Below are 24,152 nucleotides of genomic sequence, written 5' to 3'. Positions count from 1 at the left end.
TGCTGCCTGCCCTGGGCCCAACCTCTCCAAGGAGGGATGTGAGACTAAGGCCTCCACTATGCCTGGGGGCTGCGTCTGCCAGCCAGTGCTGGGCACCAGGACCAGGAGGGGCCACCGTGCAGTGAGTGACCTGACTCTTGTCTTCAAAGTGGGTGGACCCAGCCGGAGTCCTGCCCATAAAACTTGCAGCACCCTGAAATTCCACTCTTGGGGGTCTGCCCGAAAGAAGTGAAAACAGGGACTCAAACAAAAGCACGGGGCCACTCATTCTCCCGGCAGCACTCGGTACAGCCAGACGGCCTGAGCGTCCACTGCCAATGACGGGTCAGCAAAACCGCCTGCTGTGACGGTGAGCCTTAGCGTCAGCTTGGCCCGGCCGTTTCGCCAAACGGAGTATCTCCGAGGTGTTCTGGATGAGGTTCGCATTTGCATCCACAGCCTGGGTAAGGCGGGCCCGCCCTCCCTGGTGTGGGTGGGCCTCGTGCAGTCCGCGGAGGCCCGGGGAGGACAATAGGCTGAGTGAGAGGGGTCCTCCCACCTGACCGCTTGCACTGGACATTGGTCTTTTCCTGCCTTCAGACTTGGACTGAAAACGTGGGCTCTTCCTGGGCCTGGAGCCCACCGGCCTTCGGACTCGCAACGCCGTCAGGCCTCCTGCCTGCATCTGCAGACCCTGGGACCTGCAGCCCTTGAGGTCGCGTGGCCAATTCCCTGCAATAATCTCCCCAGAGGCACGTCTTACAGGCTCCGTTTCCCGGAAGAACCCTGACGAATGCGCACAAGGGAATATGGTGCCACCGTAGAAAAGGAGGCACGGACACCCACCGTGCAGACAAGCCTTGGAAGCGCCACGCTCAGTGAAAGGTGCCAGCCGCAAAGGGCCGCACGTGCAGTGACTCCGTTTCTACGGGGTGCCCTTTTGTAGATTGATGGTTCCCAGAGCCGGGGGGAGGAGGAAATGGGAGTGGCCGCTAAATGGCCCAGGTTTTTACTTTGGAGAGATGCAAATGTTCTACACCCAGGGAGAGGTGGAGCGTGTACAGCCCTTTGAATGCACTAAATGCCAATAACGCGGACACTTCTTTTTTTTTTTTGAGCCGGAGTCTCGCTCTGTCACCCGGGCTGGAGCGTGGTGGCATAATCTTGGCTCACTGCAACCTCCGCCTCTGTGTTCAAGTGATTCTCCTGCCTCAGCCTCCAAAGTAACTGGGATTACAGGGCCCACCACCACACCCGGCTAATTTTTTTGTATTTTTAGTAGAGATTGGGTTTCACCATGTTGGCCAGGCTGGTTTTAAACTCCTGCTCTCAAGTGATCCACCCACCTCAGCCTCTTAAAGTGCTAAGGTCACAGGCGTGAGCCACTGCACCTGGCCGAACGTGTACACTGTAAAGTGGTTAGTTTTAGGTTCTGTGAATCTCACCTCAATATGTTAATTTTTTTAATTAAAAAATGTTTTTGAGACAGGGTCTTGCTCTGTCACCCAGGCTGGAGTGCAGTGGTGCAATCATAGCTTACTGCGGCCTCGACCTCCTGGGCTCAGGTGATCCTCCCACCTTGGCCTTTCTAGTAGCTGGGACTACAGGTGCACACCACCTCACCCACCTATTTTTTTTTGTTATTTTTTGCAGAGACGGGGATCTCACTTTGTTGCCCAGGTTGGTCTCGAACTCCTGAGCTCGTGCAGCCCTCTGCCCACCTTGGCCTCCCAAAGTGCTGGGACTACGGGTGTGGGCCACTGTACCTGGCCATATATGCAGCTTTAAATATTTCAGTAGCCACATTAAAAAGGTAAAAAGAAACAGGTAAAGTTTATGTTAACACTATAGCTTAATCCAATATATCAAAAATATTATTTCAACACAATTAATATAAAAAGTGAATGAGGTTTTTTTGTTGTTGTTTTTTGTTTTTTGAGATGGAGTCTCACTCTGTTGCTCAGGCTGGAGTGCAGTGGCATAATCTCGGCTTACTGCAACCTCCGCCTCCCTGGTTCAAGTGATTCTCCTGCCTCAGCCTCCCAAGTAGCTTGGATTATAGGCGCCCGCCACCATGCCCAGCTAATTTTTGTATTTTTAGTAAAGACGGGGTTTCACCATGTTGGCCAGGCTGGTCTTGATCTCTTGACCTCGTGGTCTGCCTGCCTCGGCCTCCCAAAGTGCTGGGATTACAGGCATGAGCCACCATGACCGCCCGTGAATAAGATGTTTTATATTCTTTTTTTTTGTTTGTTTTTGGTACTGTGTCTTTGAAACCCAGGGTGTACGGTACACTCACAGCACCCTGGATTGGGCCTGGCCACACTTTAAAAGGTGTTCAATATCTCCAGGAGGCTCATGTGCGGATTCAGACTCTTCAGCAGGATGCCAGGGGGGCTCCAGACAGCTCCACCCAGCGCAGGAAATCACCAAGTGTATCTTCAGCCTGGCGACTCACTCCATGCCACTGCCGGCGTGAACCCTGAGTGTGGCGCCGCGTCCCTCTGGCCAGAGCAAAGGAGGGTCCCAAGAGCCCCAAGGCACCGTCGCATCAGGGCCCATAAATCAGGCCACCGGCAGGCAGGACTGCCTCCATCCATGAGGGAAGCACGGGGCCGTAGCCCCCGTCCAAGAGGGAAGCACGGTGCTGCAGCCTCCGGGCTGCTCCAGGGATCGACAGGCCTGTATTGCCTTCATCCCGAAAGTCTCACTTGCAAAGGGGCTCACTTGTGGGGCTCGACTGCGTGCTCAGTGGCGGAGCTGATTTCATTCTGCGTGGCTCCTTATCTCATCGTGGACCCAATCCACGAACCACACCTGAGGAGCTCTGCGGGAGGGGGCAGCGCTGGGCAGAGGCAGACAAGGGGGAGCGCCACACGGCTGCTTCCCACGGTGAGCATCCGCCAGCAGCAGTTCCCAGTGGGACGCCAACGTATTCGTCTGCAAAAGTAAAAGTGTTTCAAAACGAAACCTAAACGGTGTGGTCCAGCTTGGTCCCGGTGCATTGAAAGTGCCGGCATTAGTGGAGGTCTGTCAGAGGGGGCATTGCAGGGCCTCCCACGTTACTCAGGCTTTGAAGACGCAGGGTCCGTGAGCAAGCATGCTTTGGGAAAGGCTATTCTTCAGTCTGCATCTTGGAGGTGGCTGGGTGGTGCCTCACTCACCTGCCCCGACGTGACTCCCGATCTGGCTGCTTTGTGTCTTTGCTTTCCACCTGGCAGCTGCTCTCCTGGCTGTTGCTGCACCTCAGTGTCCTCAGGGGTCAAGCGGGGACCTGGGTGCTGGCCCCGGGCCTGCCATGGTGAGCTGCTGGTGCACGCTGGGCGCATGGTGAGGGCTCAGAAAGGGAACGGCTCTTGTTATCATTACGAGGTTTTCAGTCACATTCTTTGTTCTCCACCTGCATGCTGGGTTGGCACAGTTAAGCCTGGTGTCCCCTTCAGCAGGTGTCCTAACCGTCCACATTTTAAAATGGACAAGCCTAGGCTCAGGGTGGTTGCAGGACTGAACTGCAAAGCTTTATTTATGCCCAACACGACAGGTGCCCAGGGCCTCAGAGGCAGGTTTCAGGTGTTCTTCACATAACCTTGAACTTGTGGCCCATCCCTGGACCTCACAGCACAGGATACACTCTCAGTGTTTATTAGGAGTCTATAATTTTCTGCAGCGTCATGCGTGATATTTGCTGTGGCTTTTGGTATATCTTCCACTCTATCGCGAGGGATTTTCTGGTGAAAATATGCCCTGGGTCCACACAAACATGCACATTCTACCACAGCCTTCGTTGTTCTGTTTAGCATTTCTTCATTTAATAAAATGAACCTTAGAAAAGTTATAACTATGGCCAGGCGTGGTAGCTCACGCCTGTCATCCCAGCACTTCGGGAGGCCGAGGCTGGAGGATCACCAGGAGCTCGAGACCAGCCTGGTCAACATGGTGAAACCCCCTCTCCACCAAAAATACAAAAATTAGCTGGGGACGCCACGGTGGGCACCTAGAATCTCAATTACTTGGGAGGCTGAGGCAGGAGAATTGCTTGAATCCGGAAGGAGGAGGTTGCAGTGAGCTGAGATTGCACCACTGCACGGGGGGATAGAGTGAGACTCAGTCTCAAAAAAAAAAAAAGTGTATAATTTTACTTTTTTTTCTTTTTGTGGAGATGGAATCTTGCTGTGTTGCCCAGGCTGGTCTCAAACCCCTAGGTTCAAGCGATCCTCCCATCTTGGCCTCCCAAAATGCTGAGATGACAGGTGGGAGCCACCGCAGCTGGCCAGTGTGCAACTGTTACCTTGACAGACTTGGAGGCAGCTCTCTGCTTCCCCCTGGTGGCAGTGCTCTGCCAGCGCCCCATAGATCCTCCCGAGTGACCACAGGGCAGGTGAGCACTATGCTTTCCAAATGGCCCTCACCCCACGCCCAGGGCCATCCTGGGCGACAGTGTTATTACCCTGTTTTACATGTGAGGAGCTGGAGCTCGAAGAGGTTAGGCGACTTAGCCAAGTTCACCCATTCAGTGAGCCGGGGCTATGTGATTCCTGGTCCAAGTCAAACCACAAGGAGTCACCTGCCCTCAGAGGACTCGGAGGGCCCACAGAGCTGATGCCATCCAGCCCGGTGACTTTTCTGACAGGGAGACGGCTGCTGAGAGGGGAGAACGGGGTTGTAGGGTCACTTTGCCAGGAGTCAACACTATGGCCAGCCTGGCATCAGATACTTTGCCAGGAGTTAATGCCATGACCGGCCTGACATCAAATACTGGAGCTCTTCCCAGATCCACCCTGGCCCTTTTCTCTTCCTTATCCACAGTCCCCAGGCCACCAAATCCATGCCAGTCACTGAAATCAGCACTCAATGCTCAGGACTCTCTCCTGCCTGACGTGTGTGAACCCTGTGCCGTGCTGGGGCTGTGCCCTCGGGGACTCTCCCGGGTTCTCGGGGACTCTCCCAGGTTCAGCACCTCTTTCTCCTAGGCCATCCAAGGCTGCCTCCTGGGCCCTGGCTCTCCCTAGTCCCTAGCCCTAACCCTAACCTGCAGAGCCTTTGGGGCCCAAACTGGTTGCGTCACTCCTGGCTGAAACCCCCCTGGAAGCTTCCCATTACTTACAGACATCACCGAAAGTCTCTTAGCAGGGCCTACAGAGTCCACACCAGCCCACACCCACCGGCCCCTCGCCCCACGGAAGCCTCATGTGGACTGTTCACTGCAGCCAGAAATGCTCCTTCTCCTCCTGCCTGTCCCCAGCAGGCGCCACACGGTGCCCTCTTCACGGGCACATCTGTGACCGGCCAGCATCCATGTTCCCCCAGGGCAGAGGCTGGGCCTGTCTCACGGCCACGGCCCAGCTCCTAGCAGTGCCTGGGGTACAGCAGGGGCTCAGCAGACATCTGTGCATGGTTTGGGGATGGAGGACTCGTGGGCTTACCAGGGCCCCGCTGCAGCTCAAGGACACCCAGCAGTTCCTCCTGTGGCCCTGGTGGCCTGCAGTCCCAGGTTACTGTGACATCGACATCAGCCTTGAGCTTTCTGCTTCATCCCTAGTGCTTTTTAGCACTTTACATGGTAAGTACTTGGCTCAATGATTCCAGAAAAATGTTCTCTGATTCCTGCTATGTGCCCAACATGCTTGAAGATGCTGGAGATGAGGAGCATGACGTTCCTGCAGTAGCGAGGCTGCTGGCAATGCCGTCAACGTGCCCCGTGCCTCGGGGGAGGTCTTGTGTGGAGGACACGCTTGCCACCCTGTAAGGTCAGGTCCAGGGAGTCCTTGCAGAGGCCAGGAAAGGGCAAGGCTGTCACCTCCTTTTACAGGGGAGGAGGCAGAGGCTCGGAGAGGCCAGGTAGCTTGTCCAAGGCTGAACACCTGGGTGGTGGCCGAGGGTTTCCGGCTTCTGGAAGCTTGCAGTACAGCTGGACACACGGTAATTAGCCCACCATCACTGGAGCCATCTTCCCTGTGCTCTGCTAACCAGGTGGGCCCCCAAAAGGCGATGCCTTTGTCTGTGCTTGGAGGAGGCTCTGTGGGGCCCAGTCACCAGCAGCCCAGAGCAAGGGCACATCTGCCAGGGCGAGGTTGCACCTTCGGCCTCACGTCAGCCCTGGGAAGGCCTAGACAGTGGACAGTGCTGTCTTGCTGCACACCCCGGATGAGCACGCCAGGCGAGCACTCCAGGTTAGGGTGGGGCTCAGAGGTGAGTAGAACACGGGAAGGCGGTGGCAGCGTGGTGGGCATCTGTTTGCGGACCCTGTGTTGTGTGCTCGGCAGGCCTTGTACATGGAAGCGAGTGGGCCTGAGGCTCCCTCCACGCTACCCACCGTGGCCCTGGGGGTCTGGCCTTCCCCCCCAGAGGTGACTTCCTCTCCTCCATGAGGGTAAGAAGAGGAGGCCTGGCCCACCCTCTGGCCAGCCTGGTGGCATGCAGACAGGGACCCCTTTACTGCAGGGGTCTGACGAACAAAGGCTACAGAATAGACTCCAAGGACCCCGCCTCCAGATCTACTTCCTCTCCCGATTCCGGCTTCCGAGCCCTATTCCCTCCTCCTCCAGGAAGCGTTCCGTGTCAGTTCTTTCCATCTTGGAGGCCTTCATATGTTTTCTTGCCTGGACCACCCAGCCAACCTGTCTCACAGAGACTTCCTCTTCCTCTCTCCAGGCCAAGCCTCCAGCTTCAGTGTCCAGGACTACGGGTCCGTGTCAGGGGCGGAGGACAGCATCCAGCGGGGAGCAGGCCTGCCCAGTAAACCTCCACAAGCACCCAGACATACTTGCCGCTGCTATTTTACACCAGGTAGGAAAGAGGGGCAGAGGCTCATGGCGAGGGTCCGTCCTGCGTTCACTGAGACCGCTGCTCTGCCGGGGGCTCCCTGGAGGACCGCCACAGGCCCGCCAGTGGTGAGCAAACAGCCAGGTCCACTCGGCAGCCTCCGGCATTTCAGGCCCCCTATCATAGGAGGCTATAAGCACAGGCTAGGGGCGCTGAGTGCCTGCCTCCTAGACCAGCACTGTCCAGTGGAAATATGACACCAGCCCCATATGGAGTTTTATATTTCCTAGCAGCTATGTCAAAAAAAAAAAAAAAAGGTGAAATAAAATTTAATAGTATTTTATTTAATCTGATACATCCAAGATATTCTCATTTTAATGTGCAATAAAAAAATGATCGATTCGACATCTGCATCCTTCACAACCCACCATGTAGTTTATACTTAGAGCCTAGCTCAGTCTCACAGCAAGCACCAGCGGCCCCCATGCCGGACAGCACAGCTAATGGGAGGAGCTGACCTGGCGGAGACACCAAGGACACACCGTGCCCAAGGCTGTGATGACACAAAGGCAGCGGGTTTCCTGGCACAGCCTGGACATACAAGAGCCTGTCCTGTGTGCTCTGCATCACGTGGTACAGCAGTGGCTACACAGCTTTGCACCAGGTGCTGATCCCAGCCCACCTAGGGGGTTCAGGGAGGTGGTGACGTTTGTGTCCAGCCTCCAAGTGTGAGCAGGGGTAGAGACTGGGAGAATGGAGAAACCAGCGGATGCTGCAGGCAAAGGCAACAAAGCCCCACCAGGAACAGTGATGGCCACCACGGGCGGGACACCTCCCAGCACTGGGTGGAGGCCTCTGCTGGCTCGCAGCCAGTCACCTGATGTCCCCATTCGCCCCTGCCATGCTTGTCGTCCTGGCAACCCCATTTCAGCCCTGAAACGTTTAGGTGCTCATCTTGCTCTATCTTAGAGATGAAGACCTGATGCTCAGAGACTAAGGAAGTTGAAAAAGGGCACACAGCATCTCAGGAGCAGGCTGGACCTTCAACAGAAGAGTCTATGGCCCAGAGGCTGGATGGGCTCAGGCGCAGGGTGCAGGAACCCTCCACTCCACACCAGGCTACCAACTGCTGCTAGCTGTCTCCATCACTCAGGATTAGGGAGGCCAGGGGAAGAAAGGCAGCGGCCCCCTGCAGGTGATGTAGTGATTCACACCCCTAGGAGCCAACAGAAGCTGCTTTCTACCATCCCTGCCCTGGGGTCCAGAGAGACCTTGCATTTTACGCCTATGGCAGAATTGGCTTCTGCAGCTATGGTCTCTCCCATAGCTTAGTGCCCACCTGGGTGGGACCACAGGGTTTTGGAGGACCCTAGAAGGTCAAGCCCTGGGCTCCTGGTTCTTGGGTTCTTTGAACTCGAGAGCGGCAAGGGGTGAGCCCGACGCCTGAGAGGCGGCACCCACTTCTGCATCCCCCTCTTTGTGAAGGGCAAACAATGATACCTCCCTCCGCGGAGGGTGCAGAGCGCCTCGACCACGGGGAAGAAGCAGATGGGGGCAGCACCGCTGGGGCTGGGCCTTACCACGTGCTCCCTAACTCTGTTCAAACAGGTCAGGAATCTGACTCCTGAAAGGCAAATGTTAGCTGAGCAGACTGGCCCTAGTGCCACGTCAGCCGGACTGAAGCTCTCCCTGCACCGCCTGGGGCTCTGCTGGCGTGGCACGGGTACCACCCCCTCCTTCACCAGCCTCTGGCCCAGCTGGGGACAAGGGTGGCTCCCACCCAGGGAGGACCTCAGCCGCTGCTGGGAGCTCAGCCTCCGGCGATGCCATCGGGCGGGCACCTCCACCACGGCTCCTGCCCTCTGGAAGGATCAGCAGAGGAAGGCCGCGGCTCTTCCCTGCCCTCGCCAGGCAGACGTGCAGGTGAGTGGGTCCGGCATGGCTGGCCGCTTCCTCACCCGCTCAGCCTCCCTCGGCTCCTCCGGAAAACCAGGGCACAGATGATAGCGCCCACCTGTTCCCTGCGATCTTCCGCAGGAGGGCGTGGATGCTGCCTGGCCTGGTCTTGGCAGGGGCAGGAGCGCCTACCCGCCTCACCCCGCCGCTGGGTCCCTCTGGCCGCCTAAGCGCCCGGGCCCACTCGCCACCGACGTGCACTCAGCCAGGGCTGGGACCCCCACGCCCCTGTGGGGCTGGCGGCCGAGGGGACGAACGAAAAAGGCCGTTTCTCCCCGGGAGAACAGCGGGGCCGGGGCCGGGGCCGGGGCCAGGGTGGGTCTGGGAGGGCCCAGCGCAGCAAAGGCGCAGGGCGAAGCTCGGGGACGAGAAGCCGGCGCGTCCCCCTTGCGAGTCGGCGGAGACCCGGCTCCGCGCAGTGGCCGGGCCGTCCCTCCCTGCCCGGGCCTCTGTGCAGAGCGAAAGGCCAGGAGAAGATGCGTCGGGGAAACCCCAGGGCGCTGGACAGGGACTGGCGGTAGCCAACTACCTACTTCCGGCGCCGCTCCGGGCCCGCGGCCGCGCCGTAGCCAGGCAACCAACGCGCAGGCGCAGTCGGCCCTCCGCGGCCCGCAGCTCCGGCCGACCCGGGCGCATGCGCGACCGCCGCCGCCTGCCCTCCAGCCTCCCAGCCCAACGGAAGAATGCGAGCAGCGTGCCGGCGTCAGGGCCCCGCGCTTCTCAGCTCGGCGGAGTAGCCGTTCTCGGTGCGTGAGCCTGCTGGCATCGGTCCTGCACACTGATTTCCCCCTTGTGGCCTTGCTTGAAGAATCCCATCTCTTCTCACATCTTAAAACGAAAAAAGACTGGGAGAGAGCCAGCGTAACCAGGGCGACGTCCAGGGGCGGCCCCGGCGCGCCCGGCCGGGCAGGTGGCAAGGGGCGGGGCCAAGCGGTGAGGCGGCGGAAGGACGCCGGCGGGGGGCGGGGCCACGGGCGGGGAAGGACGGCCGAGGGGCGGGGCCAAAGGGGCGGGAACGACAGGATGAGGCGGAGAAAGGTGGACGACGGGCGGGGCCAAGGGGACGGGACGAAAGGATGAAGCGAGGAAAGACGGAAGAGGGGCGGGGCCAAGGGGGACGGGAACGACAGGATCAGGCGTGGGAAAGACGGGCGGGGGGCGGGACGAAAGAATGAGGCGGGGCAGAACGTACACCGGCGAGGGGCGGGGGCAAGAGGGGCGGGACAGAGGGATGAGGCGGGGAGGACGGACGCCGGCGAGGGGCGGGGCCGAGGGATGGGCCGTGAGGGTTTCAATAAGAACGCGTCTGGGCCGACGAGACGAGGGGCGGGGCAAGGGGCGGGGCGCGCGCTGATGTCGCAAGCCGGACACGTCGGCGGCGCGGCGGCCGCGGAGACCGGAGCCGGATGTGCCAAGATGGCTGCGGCGGCTGCTGTGTCTGCGCTCGTCGCCAGCGCCGGGTGGGATTTCGCCCCCGGCTCCTGAGGGATCGGTCTCAGCCACGCGGGTAGGGGGGCGAGCGCGGGAGGAGGAAGGCGGTGGCCGGCCGGCAGAGCCAGGCCGTGGAGGCCGGGGCGCGGAGGAAAGGAGGCGGCGGGGCCCAGCCCCGAGCGGGCGGCGCAGCTCTGGTCCCGCCGGGGCCGGGCGAGGGGACAGACGTCCAGGCCAGAGCGGGAGGCCGGGCGCGGCGCGGGCCGCGGTGGGATTCGAGGGACTGACGTGAACCCGGCTGGGCTGCGGTGACGCCGGTTCCCGGGGCGGGAGGCTGGACCCCCAGGGCACCCCTCGTAAGACTCTAACTTTTCAGATGAGCGTGTCTTGTCCTCACTGGCTGGAAGGCTTCCTTAGCGATGCTGGTGAAGAGAGACATTTACATTTGAACCAAAGAGTAGAGTTGTTTGTTTGTAATTTCTTGATAGGGCGATCAGGGTGTCGCAACAGAGGCCGAGGGTTAGAAGAGTGGGAGTGATCTGGCTCGCCCCTTTGTGATGAAGTGTTACGGTAGAGTCTTAAGAAACATCAGAGCCATTTAAAGTCAGTTTTCGCCGCTTAAGAACACTTTTAAATGACTTGTAAGTTGGGTGTGGATTGTATATTAAGATTTTGTTTTACATGTATGATGCCGATGTTAACCAAAGAGGTATTTCCCATCCCCCGTGTGACAATACGAAGCAAACGGAACCGTAGACAGTTCTTCCTAGAGTGATACTTTTGCAAGTTTCAGCACGATGCAGCCTCCGTGCGTTTTTTCGCCATGCCCTTTCTTAGGGTTCCGGTGCTGGTATCTTGTAGACAAGAGGCAAAATAGCGTTTCTTTCTTGTTCCTTGTTCCTCGTTTACTCTTAACAGTGGTTACTACAGTGAGTCTCAAAATTGTACTGAAAGTTTTCTTTGAGGCAGTGGGCACATTTTTTTTTTCTTTTTTCTTCTTTTTATTTTATTTTTCTTTTTCTGCCAAACCCAGCAAGAGGCCATGGTAGTGGGTAAATGTTAATGTGATTTCTTCTTCTGTAAGCATCTTTCATGAATACCAGGCTGTCCTTTTGGGTCTTCATCATTTTCAGCAGTGTTAGGCTGCTGACCTCCTCTATCGCTGGCTTCCTTTTCAACATCTAACTGTATGTGGTTGCGATTCTAACTTAGAAGAGTTGGAGTTGAATCATGTCTTTGTGTCAAGCGTTCCATAGTCTGACAGGGCGTCACTAGCAGCCACCGTGAGGGAGACTGTAGGCAGCAGGTAAGCTGAGGGGCTTCCTGGCACACTATTGTTTTCCTCACTTAAAATGTGAAGCCAGGCCGGGCGCGGTGGCTCAAGCCTGTAATCCCAGCACTTTGGGAGGCGGAGACGGGTGGATCAACGAGGTCAGGAGATCGAGACCATCCTGGCTAACACGGTGAAACCCCGTCTCTACTAAAAAATACAAAAAACTAGCCGGGCGAGGTGGCGGGCGCCTGTAGTTCCAGCTACTCGGGAGGCTGAGGCAGGAGAATGGCGTGAACCCGGGAGGCGGAGCTTGCAGTGAGCTGAGATCCGGCCACTGCACCCCAGCCTGGGCGACAGAGCAAGACTCCGTCTCAAAAAAAAAAAAAAAAAAAGTGAAACCAGTGGCAACAAGAGGAGAGGGGTGTGCATGCGTTTTAAATACCTCAGTTCTGTAGCCAGAACTATACTAAAAAGAGTTTTGCTTAGGTATCCGCATGTCCACATGGTTACAAGGTAGTTTAACTGACTAGCTAGGTTTATGAATACTATATCTTCAAGATCAGCTGGTCTCTTTGAAACAGGAGAAGAGTTAGATGACTTGAGGTTACAGAATAAAATTCCCTATAGTGGTGACATAGGTGATAGGCAGTTGCATTGTTTTTCTCCCGTTGAGTAGAGAAAAAGATCAAAAAAATCAGTTCAAGTCACAAGATTGTTCCAAATGAAGCTAGCATGTTGCTAAAAAGCTCTCAATTAGGGAGTATGAGGGTTGGAATGCTCCTTGTAAGTGATAGTGTTTGCTATAAAAAAAGTTCTTAGTCTGGGAGAGCTACAGAATTTTTTTTTTGATAAGGAGTCTCGCTCTGTCGCCCAGGCTGGGGTGCAGTGGCGCGATCTCAGCTCACTGCAAGCTCCGCCTCCCGGGTTCATGCCATTCTCCTGCCTCAGCCTCCCGAGTAGCTGGGACTACAGGCACCCACCACCATGCCTGGCTAATTTTTTGTATTTTAGTAGAAACGGGGTTTCACCGTGTTAGCCAGGATGGTCTTGATCTCCTGACCTCGTGATCTGCCTGCCTCTGCCTCCCAAAGTGCTGGGATTAAGGCGTGAGCCACCGCGCCCGACCACACCTGTTAAACAGCAGTTGGGATTAGGACATCCCAGAATCCACTGTGAGTAGAATCTCATAAGATTAAACCCAGGGTTTTCAGGAAAAAATAATCACATCGATTCTCTCATTTTATAGACAAAAATACATTGCAGAAAGAGAAGTGGCTGCCCCGAGCCACTCACCTGGACGCTCAGTTTTGCTCTTACAGCAGCAGCCGAGGAATAAACCTCTAGGCCTATGTTCTGTGTTTAAAGCAAACAAAAGCTGTTGAGGACGGTAAGGATCTTCCCAGGGGAAGGCCGTGTCTTGAGAGATGAGGTAGGACTTCTGTTCTCCTGGCAGCGGAGTTTCACGAGGGGCTTGGAAGTTTGCGTGTTCTGGCCATGGTTGCAGGTGTCACTGTGTCTGCTGTGGCAGCTGGTAGGACCAAATGGAAGATAATGCCAGTGCACAGATCGGAGGGAGATGCTCTGCCCGTTCTCCTTTCAGTCCATGTAAAATAGAGCTGTGAACATTCTTTGTTTTCAGATGAGAGCCTACAACCTCAATGAAGCTTTTGCTACTGTTCCTAATAGTAGAGTTCCGTTAGAGTCAAGTGGATTTCAAGGTGCCTGTCAGTTGGAAAGCGTCCCCCGTTGGCAGAGCAAAGAGCGTGTGTGGGCAGTGACAGTGTTGACGCAGTAGGTTGACAGGACTAGTTTTTAGGTCAGCATAGGAACTTTAATTTGTAAATAACTTTACTTAAAATACATTGATCGGTGTTTTCTTCTCCTTTTTTTTTTTTTTTTTTTTTTGGAGACAGTCGCACTCTGTTGCCCATGCTGGAGTGTTGTGACTTGAACAAGGCTCACTGCAGCCTCAACCTCCCTGGCTCAAATGATCCTCCCACCTCAGCCTCTCGAGTAGTTGGGACTACAGGCACTCCCCACCACGACCGGCTTTTTTTTTTTTTTTTTTAAATGAAGATGGGGTATTGGTGTGTTGCCCAGGCTGGTCTCAAACTGCTGGACTCAAGTGATCCTCCTGCCTCCCAAAGTGCTGGGCTTACAGGTGTGAGCCACTGCACCTGGCCAATGTTTTCTTCTTTTATCTGAATATCAGAAAGATTTCCAACGATGAAAACAATATGCATCTGCAGAAATGGGTGGATTGGCCGGGCACGGTGGCTCATGCCTGTAGTCCCAGCACTTTGGGAGGCCAAGGCAGGCAGATCACAAGGTCAGGAGATCGAGACCATCCTGGCTAACACGGTGAAACCCCGTCTCTACTGAAAATACAAAAAATTAGCCAGGCGTGGTGGCAGGTGCCTGTAGTCCCAGCTGCTCAGGAGGCTGAGGCAGGACAATGGCGTGAACCTGGGAGGTGGAGCTTGCAGTGAGCCGAGGTCGCGCCACTGCACTCCAGCCTGGGCGACAGAGCGAGACTCCCTCTCAAAAAAAAAATTTAAAAAGTGTGGATTAAACTCCAGGGTCCTCCCCTTTGGTTTAGTTTTTCCTTTGATTGGCTAAACTTATCTGTTTGTTCATGAGGGTGGTGCTGAGAAGACGAAAGATTGATAGAAAGAAAAGAACTTTCCTAAAGATATAGCACTTGAATTTTTGCCTTAAGAGGCCAGGTTAACTGTTCAAGTTTGTATCTAGTATATTTTATTTAAAAACTGATGGAGGTTTTTGCCCCTTTGTTTTCTATAAGAGGTTTTTTGGCAATTCTGCCTCGTATTGAAAATTTTGGAATTTAGTCTGTCCCTTGTAAAGCTGCTTTAAATTTCCTGGGAGTTTCCATTCCAGGCATAGTTACAGCTCCAGTTCAAAGGTCACGTTGTCTTGCTGGTGGTCCTTTCAGACCTCAAGCCAGTCACAGTACAAAAAATGAGACCTGTGAAGAGGTGTGATAAAAGGCATTTAGATGAATGTATTTACTTTGCAGCTTTTTAAAAAAATGATTGTGTCACTTTTTATTTATTTATTTTTTTTAAACAGAGACCATCTTGCTCTGTTGCCCAGGCTGGACTGCGGTAGTATAATCATAGCTCACTGCAGCCTTGAACTCACGGACACAAGTGATCTTCCCTCCTTAACTCCCTGAGTCCCTGGGACTGCAGGTGTGTGCCACCATGTCTGGCTCACTTTCTTCTTTTGTAGAGACGGGGTCTTGCTATGTTGCCCAGGCTGGTCTCGACCTCCTGGGCTCTAGCAGTCCTTCCACCTTGACCTCCCAAAGTGCTGGGATTACAGGCATGAGCCACTGCACCCAGCTATTTTGCAGCTTTTATAACTATACTTCATAATGCTCTTTCATCAAAGAAAATACAAGAATGAATTGTAAACTTTTGTACCCTTTTTGAAATTTAAAATTAACATGTATACGAAGTATGATATAAAGTTTTTCTTTTTTTTTTTTTTTTTGAGCTAGGGACTCACTGTGTCACCCAGGCTGAAGGGCAGTGGTGCTGTCATAGCTCACGACAGCCTCGACCTCCCAGGCTCACGCGATCCTCCTGCCTCAGCCTCCTGAGTAGTTGGGACTACAGGTGTGCACCACCACGCCTGGCTGATTTTTGTGTTTTTTGTAGAAACAAGATCCCACTGTTGCTCAGGCTGGTCTCGAATTCCTGAGCTCAAGTGGTCCTCCTGCCTTGGCCTTTTAAAGTGTTGGGAGTACAGGCATAAGCCACCACATCTGGCCAGTTTTTCTTTCTTAATGGAAGAGTTGGCTCTTCCTGGATCTCAGGATGGTTTGCAGGAAAACATTGAGTATCTGTGGGTCTGGTAGCGTATCACACTGGTGTCCAGGTTCTGCACCATCCCTGCTGTTGTGGCGGAGGGCCACGGCAGTGATGGGCCTTGTGAGTAGAGGATCCCAGAGGAGGGAGTGGCCATCTAGACATACTCCATCAGCTCGCGGCCAGGCCATCCAGGGCACGTACTCTGTCCACTGCCCCCCAGAGCAGCTCCTCAGGGACAGGTGTTCTCTGCTGGGGTGGGGTGTAGGGGAGAGAGAGTCCTCGGGATTTAAGTGACGTGAAATCATGTTCAGTGTTCCTCTTTTTCCTTAGTTTTCCTGATTGCAGCTAGGACTTTGAATATATGGATTTTATGCTGATTGTCTCTTTTTCTTTTTCAGCCCCAATTAAGGAAAAGCTGTATTCTGCTTCCTTCTGTGAGCAGCATCGACTTGTGCAAGAGTTCAGTCATGCAGCCGCCACCCCAGGCGGTCCCGTCTGGCGTGGCTGGGCCGCCTCCAGCCGGGAATCCTCGGAGCGTGTTCTGGGCTAGCAGCCCTTATAGGAGACGGGCCAATGGTAATGCAGCAGTGGCTCCGATCACTTGCCCGTTGCAACCGGTCACGGATCCATTTGCTTTTAGTAGACAGGCGCTCCAAAGTACACCGGTGGGCAGTTCGTCCAAAAGCAGCCTGCCTGTCTTGCAAGTCCCAGCCCCCTCAGGCTTTTCTCAGCACCCCGGTTTGCTTGTGCCTCACACACATGCCAGAGATAGCTCTCAGGGACCCTGTGAACCCCTGCCTGGACCTCTGACACAGCCCAGAGCAGATGCCAGTCCGTTTTCTGGTGTGTTGACACCTTCAGCACCTCCTGGGCCTGAGATGAACAGGAGCACAGAGGTCGGTCCCAGTTCAGAGCCTGAAGTTCAGACTCCGCCATATCTGCCTCACTACATTCCAGGAGTGGATCCTGAACCATCTCATGGGGGCCATTCTCATGGGAACATGCCTGGGCTCGACCGACCCCTGAGCAGGCAAAACCCACATGATGGTGTGGTCACCCCAGCAGCATCCCCTTCCTTCCCCCAGCCTCGTCTGCTGATGGCGGGACAGTGGGGGCCAGTGCAGGGAAGCCCACAGCCCTTGGGGCAACATCGTTCACCCTGCCCTGAAGGACCTGTTCCCAGCGGAGTGCCCTGTGCCACCAGCGTTCCTCATTTCCCCATCCCGTCCGTCCTACATCAGGGCCCTGGTCACGAGCAACACAGCCCTCTGGTGGCTCCCCCAGCAGCCTTGCCCAGTGACGGAAGAGATGAGGTGGGCCACTTGCAAACTGGAAGCCACCTGGCCAATAACTTTGATCCTGAAAATACATTCAGGCAAAATCCCAGAATTGTGAATCACTGGGCAAGCCCAGAGCTCAGGCAGAATCCAGGAGTGAAGAAGGAACACCAGCCCGCCTCTGCTCTTGTGAACCCCCTCGCCCAAGGAGACAGCCCAGAACACCGCACGCACCATCCACTGGGGGCCGGGGCCGGGCCTGGCTGTGCTCCGCTGGAAGCGGACTCGGGAGCCTCAGGAGCTCTGGCGATGTTTTTCCAAGGGGGAGAGACAGAAAATGAGGAGAATCTCTCATCTGAAAAAGCAGGCTCATCTGGTCAAGCAGACTTTGACGATTTCTGCTCCAGCCCTGGACTGGGCCATCTGCCTGCACCTGCACACATGGGGGCAGGCAGCCTCTGCCAGGCCCTTCTCCCAGGCCCCGGCAATGAGGCTACTGGTGATGTATGGGGTGACGCAGCGGGCACAGGGCTGCCGGATGCCAGTGGCTCGCAGTATGAGAACGTTGAGAACTTAGAATTTGTTCAGAATCAAGAAGTTCTGCCAAGTGAGCCCCTCAATTTGGACCCTTCCTCCCTGAGTGACCAGTTCAGATATGGGCCCCTTCCTGGGCCAGCTGTGCCCAGGCATGGTGCTGTGTGTCACACCGGAGCCCCTGACACCACGCTGCACACAGTACACCCTGACAGTGCGTCATCCAGCTACAACAGCAGAAGCCACGGAAGGCTCTCAGGCTCAGCCAGGCCCCAGGAGCTAGTTGGCACGTTCATCCAGCAAGAAGTTGGAAAACCTGAGGATGAAGCTTCAGGTAGTTTTTTTAAGCAAATCGATTCTTCTCCTGTAGGAGGCGAAACAGACGAGACCACTGTGAGCCAGAATTACCGGGGCAGCGTGTCCCAGCCCTCAACCCCAAGCCCCCCGAAACCTACAGGAATATTTCAGACAAGTGCAAATAGTTCTTTTGAACCGGTAAAATCCCACTTAGTTGGGGTAAAACCATTTGAGGCAGATCGCGCCAACGTGGTTGGTGAAGTAAGGGAGACCTGTGCCCGCCAGAAGCAGTGCAGACCAGCTGCCGCCCTGCCCGATGCTTCTCCTGGCAACCTGGAGCAGCCACCAGACAACATGGAGACCCTCTGTGCACCCCAGGTCTGTCCCCTGCCTCTTAACTCCACCACAGAAGCTGGGCACGTGCTTCCACACGCAGGGGCGCCACCCTTGGATACTGTGTATCCGGCACCGGAGAAGAGACCTTCAGCCAGGGCCCAGGGTCCCGTGAAGTGTGAGAGCCCAGCAACGACTCTGTGGGCGCAAAGTGAGCTGCCAGATTTTGGAGGCAACGTCCTTCTGGCCCCTGCAGCCCCGGCGCTTTATGTGTCTGCGAAACCTCAGCCACCTGAAGTTGTTCAGCCTCCAGAAGAGGCGATGTCCGGGCAGCAGTCACGGAAGCCAAGCTCGGCGGCCCCTGTGCAGAGCCGAGACGGCATTGGTGCTTCAGAGAACCTTGAGAATCCTCCCAAAATGGGAGAGGAGGAGGCCCTTCAGTCCCAGGCGAGTTCTGGTTATGCAAGTTTATTATCCTCACCGCCCACTGAGTCTCTGCAGAATCCGCCAGTCTTGATTGCCCAGCCTGATCACAGCTATAATCTGGCTCAGCCCATTAACTTTCCTATGTCCTTATCGAACTCTAATGAGAAGAATCAGTCCTGGAGAGAGGCTTTGGTGGGGGATAGACCTGCAGTCGGCAGCTGGGCTCTCGGTGGTGATTCTGGGGAGAACAGTTCTTTGTCTGGGATTCCAACCGGCTCTGTCCTTAGCTTGTCTCTGCCTAGCAGTGTTGCCCAGAGTAATTTTCCACAAGGTTCTGGTGCTTCCGAAATGGTTTCTAATCAGCCTGCTAATTTGCTGGTTCAACCACCATCCCAGCCAGTTCCAGAGAATTTGGTTCCGGAAAGTCAAAAGGATCGTAAGGCAGGAAATGCTCTTCCCGGATTTGCTAATAGCCCTGCTGGAAGCACAAGTGTGGTGTTAGTTCCACCTGCACACGGCACCCTGGTGCCTGATGGTAATAAGGCAAACCATTCCAGTCATCAGGAAGACACTTACGGAGCCCTAGACTTTTCCTTGAGCAGGACTTTGGAAAATCCTGTAAGCATGTACAGCCCATCCCATTCTGACAGCCTCGCTTCTCAGCAAACTGTTGCCAGTCATCCCAGACAATCTGGGCCTGGGGCACCTAACCTTGACCGTTTTTATCAGCAGGTCACGAAAGATGCCCAGGGCCAGTCTGGCCTCGAAAGAGCCCAGCAGGAGCTGGTGCCACCCCAGCAACAGGCTTCCCCACAAGTACCCAAAGCCACGTTGTCAGAGCTGTCAAATCCAGAGAGTCTGCCAGCCCAGGGACAGGCCCAGAACTCAGCACAGCCACCAGCAAGTCTGGCTCCGGCTGACGCAGGTCAGCAGCTGCCACCTCGGCCTCCTCAGTCCTCTAGCGCGTCGCTGGTGTCTACCGGCTCCGGCCAGGCAGCAGTGCCGTCAGAGCAGCCATGGCCACAGCCGATGCCTGCACTTGCCCCCGGCCCACCGCCTCAGGACCTGGCCGCCTACTACTACTACCGGCCTCTGTACGATGCCTACCAGCCTCAGTACCCCTCGCCGTACCCACTGGAGCCTGGCGCGGCCTCCCTCTATTACCAGGTAGAGTCGAGTCGCGTGTGTAACTCACTTTTCTCTCGTTGCTTTGACCAGTTGACTCTTAGTTGACTCACTCACGGTGTGTTCCCTAGTCGTGTTTGTTCGCTTGGTTCCGAGGTCACCCACAGTCCCACAGGTGTGAGAACAGTATTCCAGTAACGCTTCCTGTGGACAGGGCTCCTGACTCCAGAACTTGCTCTCCCAACCACAGGCCACCCTTAGTTCACACCACACGTTAGCATCTTGAATTGCTTATAATACCTGCTTAGGATTTGAACCAGCCTCCCCAGCTAATGTGACAAAAAGAGCCCTCCATTTCCTATCACCCCTGCTCCTGCTGGCTGTCTGCAGACAAGGTGTGTTGCACGCCTTGGGAAGCTGGGATGGCCCCTGGAAGCTTACATCAGAAGCACTGGGCATCACATAGTTCTTTAAATGCCTCCTGGAGATTAAACACACGGAGAGAAAATAGTCCATTTTGGAGCATGAGCTGCACGCAGCAGCTGAGTGAGGCGGGGTCCCGCAGGCTCCTCTCAGCACGTGGTGGTGCGGGCAGTGGCTCGGGCAGTGGCTCAGGGACCGGCTGTGCTCATGCAGAAGATTCTTTTGTGCCTCCTTTCACAGGGACTCCAGCTCATGAGTGACGTTTGAGTTAGGTTCCGTGTAATCCTGCAGTCGTTCGAAAAGTGTCTGTACACATTTGATCATTATTTGCTTTTCCTACCCTCTAACCCAGTTCAGCATACACTGATTGGGTTCACCGATTCAGTGTCACTCCGGGTAGAAGGTTGTGTGATAGGGAGTTGGAAAGCCGTGGTCTTGCAGTATGTAAGGCCAGTTGGAACCAGACTTGGGACCACACAGGAAGGCCTTGCAGTCAGAAGGGCACCCGCCCCGAGGAACAAGCTGCCGTGGTTGGCTGGATACTGTCCCGGGGAATGGGGCTGGGCCTCCCCTTGGGCCTCGAGCATCACGGTTTGTGTGCATATGACCAGGTGCACACCTGACCCCTCAGACCTGTGTAGGTTCCAGAAGGAGCCCAGGCACTTTTTATTTCCATACAAGGACGTTCAGCTCTGCTGGGAACCCTGGGGTGGGGCTGGTGCAGAGCGAGGGGGAAGCTGTGGCCTCACTTGGGGTCCTTTGTACGGTCCTGCTGCTGCGAGCCACGTCCCTCTGCGGAGTGCACTCCTCCTGCCATGCCTCTTGCTGTGGTGTGTGGGTGGCCAAGGGCGAGTCCGTTTTGCTGTGATTTCACATTGCCTGCCAGCCAGCGGTAGCCTCGACGCTTTGAGGCCCTTAAGCATGAATTCTGGCATGTGCCTGGGGCACTGCATGTCTGCAGATCCTCATGTGTCCACGTGGCCCCCTTGGGGACAGATCTGTGGCCACGAATTGATTGGTGATGGGGCTGAAGCCACCTGAGAATAAAGCACGGTCCACTTTTAGAGGCTACTCCTGGCTGTGGCTCTGTTCACTGGGACCCTGGTTCTCTGACTTCACGGAGGTGGCATCTGAAGCAGGACACAGGGGTTGTTCAAATCATGGCATCTCCACACTGGACTCGTCAGGAAGCAGAAACCTAACAACCCCTTCCAGAAGTCGCCACAGCCCCGCAGGGTTGTCTGCTGACATGCTGGTGCCCTGGGTCCATCCAGGGGTCTCCTGAACAGGGCCAGCGCTGTGGGTCTTAGGACGCCCCGCTGCCTGTGGGTGTGGCTGTACTTTGGAGGTCTGTGTGGTTGTGCATGAGGGAAGGGCCACACTCAGTCCTGCTGGGGAGCAGCCGTCTGCGATGTTTCCAGCTCAGGCTGGCTGTTGAACGAGCTTGCTCTTGATTGGTATCTAATCCTCCCCAAATACTTCCTCCCACAGGATGTCTACGGCCTCTACGAGACTCGATACAGGCCCTATGACAGTGCTGCGTCTGCGTACGCCGAGAACTACCGCTACCCCGAGCCCGAGCGGCCCAGCTCCCGAGCCAGCCACTCCTCGGAACGGCCACCTCCCAGGTGCGGCCACGCCCACCCTGGCTGCCCCTCTGTCACTCGCAGACCCATGTCTGTGTTGCTTGCTATGGGGATAACAGTGGCTCGAAAAGTTCTGTATTTCTGAAGAATTATACAAACTTATCTAACATATGTTTACATTTTCTCGGTATGGACAAGTTGTAGGATGTGTTTTTAAATTAAATTAAACACTGCCCCGGGTGGTCATTGGCTGTGCTGGTCAGTTAGCGTTTGGCCCCACCTCTACTCAGGCCAGACCCTGCTCAGGGCTGCAAAGAAGCAACCTCTGACTTGTCCTGGAGCCCCTCTGGCCGGGGCTCGTCTGTTGGTCCGGCCATTTGCTAATGGGGTGTCCAGGCTCCCCAGAGACACGGCAGCTTTTCACAGGTCTGCAGAGGTCTGGGAGGACTGGCCACAGGGGTGACTTAATTCTTAGACCTGTCCGGCTGGCTACAGAAAGCAGGGCCTGAAAGCCTGTGTTTCCTCTTCTTTTTTTTGTCTTTTGAGGCAGGTCTCACCCTGTTGTCCAAGCTGGAGTGCAGGGGTGCTGTCTTGGCTCACTGCAGCCTTGACCTCCTGAGCCCCGGCAATCTTCCCACTTCAGCCTACCGAGGAGCTGGGACTACAGACCTGCCCCACCAAACCCAGCTAATTTTGTTCATTGTTTTTTGTAGAGACTAGGGTCTCACTATGCTGCCCAGGCTGGTCTCGAACTCCTGACCTTAAGGGATCCTCCTGCCCTGGTCTCCCAAAGTGCTGGGATTACAGGCATGAGCCACTGCGCCCGTCCAGCCTATGTTTCTCCTTGACGTTGCCTCCTCTGATTGAAGGCCAGCCATGCCTCTGTTTGCCATTACAGAAGAGGGGTTTGGAAAGACCTGTGGTACTGTGCCTTCAGCTGAGTAGGCCCTTAAGCCAGGTCAGAGTCCTCCCGGGCCCTAGAGCCGAGGAGGCTGCTGTTGATTTTCATCTCCACTCAGGAGGTGCGCAGAGCCCTGTGAGGGGTGGGCATGGTCCTGGCCACCACGCTAGGCTGCGCCTTCCAGGGCCTTAGCTGCACCTGCTCCTTGTCAGATCTGAGGAGACTGTCTCACAGGTAGAGGCTCCCAGCCAGGGGATGTTGCTTCTTAAACTTGGTAATAGAGAAAAACTAGTTGTTAGTGAAGACTTTGTACCTGCACTGGTGTTTGAAAGGTTCTTCATGCTTATTCTTAGAGGTTTTTAGGAGCTTATCTGAAGACAAAGGCTGTGTGTGAACCTCTGTGCACGCGGCTAGCCCTGGTGTACTCGGCTCCAGGGCACACGCTGGCCATGTGCAGCTGCTGTACTCGGCTCCAGGGCACACACTGGCCATGTGCAGCTGGATGTTGGAGGTGCTTTGTGAAGCAGGCGGCACTGTGAGGCTTCACCTCTCCGGAGGCTGTAACTGTGAGAAAATTCCCAGGGTTTGAGCTACTGTGTGTCACCCTGTCACTTGGGAAGCGGGGTTTGAAGTTAAGATCATGTTCCGATTCAAAGCCTGCCAGGTCCAGTGGAGGGTGAGCGGGCAGGTGTTTCCTAGAGGCCCTGAGAGGCGAGAGCACGGAGGAGAGACGGCCAGGGAGGTTCTCACCGTTCCATTTTCCTTCTGCTGGCCGCCCTGCCAGGCTCACCTGGGAACCGATTCTGAGAGGCCAGTGGTGGCTCATGATACGGAGAAGGACTCTCACCAGAGGTGGGGTCAGGTCACCACAGGAGTGACGTTGTCACCGGACCCACAGGCTCACTCTTCCTTCCCGTGTTCGAATCCTGCGGCTGCCTTCAGCCCTGGCTTGCGCAGGCTCTGGGGAGTCCTCTCTGCTCCCTCCCCCGCTTTGGTTGGGGAGCACACGTCTCGTGCGTGTGTTCAGCCTCCACGCTTGCGCGTGGCATGGACTTGCCTCTCTGGGCCTGGTGTGGTCCGATCCCCGCAGGCACTGCCATCTCGGCCTTGTTCATTTTTGAGGCTGTCACTCCTGGTGAATGACTGGGGTTGGAAAGGTCAGCTGAGGAGACGGCAGCTCCTTGGAAACCCCAATTCAGATAATTTCTCCAGAACCTGCTGTGGCCCACATGAATGTGATAGGCCTTGGAGTGGCCACTCAGGCTGTCGGTTGGCAGGGCTTGTTACTGTGGCCGAGCAGTTGGATGTAGGGGACGAGTGGGCCGGGCGCGTGCCACCCAGCAGCCCCATTCCATGCAGAGGTGCTGCGCCAGCCGAGCAGCCAACCTCCGCGGTGGGTGTGGCTCCTGTGACGTCTCCCGAAGGGGCGTGGGAAGGGTCACATTCTAAAATTGAAAACTGTATGAAAAGTATAAGGTGCTTTTACGGCCTTTCAAGAGTCTCTTAGGCCTCACCTTTTAGCCAGGCTGGTGGGCAGTGGTGCCGTCATAGCTCACTGCAGCCTGGAAACCTGCCGGGCTCAAGCCATCCTCCTGCCTCAGCCTACTGAGTAGCTGGAACTGCAGGTGTGTGCCACCATGCCCGGCTGATTTTTTTATTGTGTTATGGAGACGGGGTCTCACTGTGTTTACCAGGCTGGCCTTTCAAGAATCTTGACAGTACCAGAAGGTCTGATACTTGGTCATTGTACTAACTTGTGCTTTTCCTGTGGTGAGAGTCAGGATCATGGCTTGGTCTACAAAACCAGCCTTTCTGGGGCACGTGTAGGATTCTGACACCACGTCAGCTTCAGGAGACCTGAGGGGGAGGTGGGGCCCTTAGAGTCCCGCTCCAGAAGCACACACAGGGGCTCCGACGGGGTACCCTGTGCGCATGCAGGGAGCACCAACAGGCAGCGGTCTGCGGTCGAGGCTGTGAAACTGGCATTTTAGGTTGGTTTGAATGGCTCACTGA

The 24,152-nt window shown here is 55.6% G+C and overlaps 2 protein-coding genes across 9 annotated transcripts in view; one reads left to right on the top strand and one right to left on the bottom strand.

The window, feature by feature from the left end:
* Nucleotides 1-7,958: 7,958 nt before the first annotated feature.
* LOC103239624 (uncharacterized protein C9orf163) lies at nt 7,959-8,819 on the bottom strand. Its single transcript, XM_008005619.3, is given in 1 exon segment — nt 7,959-8,819. A coding segment is annotated over 1 exon segment (612 nt). The 5' UTR covers nt 8,682-8,819; the 3' UTR covers nt 7,959-8,069.
* Nucleotides 8,820-9,336: 517 nt separating this feature from the next.
* SEC16A (SEC16 homolog A, endoplasmic reticulum export factor) overlaps nt 9,337-24,152 on the top strand; it is a 45,452-nt gene continuing 30,636 nt past the window's right edge. For 2 of the 8 annotated variants that reach the window (XM_037987024.2, XM_008005611.3), the window contains exons 1-3: nt 10,048-10,157; nt 15,636-19,271; nt 21,144-21,280. In XM_037987024.2, the coding sequence (XP_037842952.2) occupies nt 10,104-10,157; nt 15,636-19,271; nt 21,144-21,280 (3,827 nt within the window). In that variant the 5' untranslated portion in view covers nt 10,048-10,103. Of the gene's footprint in view, nt 9,444-9,550; nt 9,631-10,047; nt 10,205-15,635; nt 19,272-21,143; nt 21,281-24,152 lie in introns of those variants that run through there. The other 6 variants (XM_037987027.2, XM_037987026.2, XM_037987025.2 and 3 more) reach the window with 6 other exon arrangements.

This window comes from Chlorocebus sabaeus, chromosome 12 (assembly GCF_047675955.1).
Source record: "Chlorocebus sabaeus isolate Y175 chromosome 12, mChlSab1.0.hap1, whole genome shotgun sequence".
Taxonomy (NCBI): Eukaryota; Metazoa; Chordata; class Mammalia; order Primates; family Cercopithecidae; genus Chlorocebus; species Chlorocebus sabaeus.
Note: the sequence above shows the minus strand (reverse complement) of the source record. Positions and strands in the feature narration are given on the sequence as shown.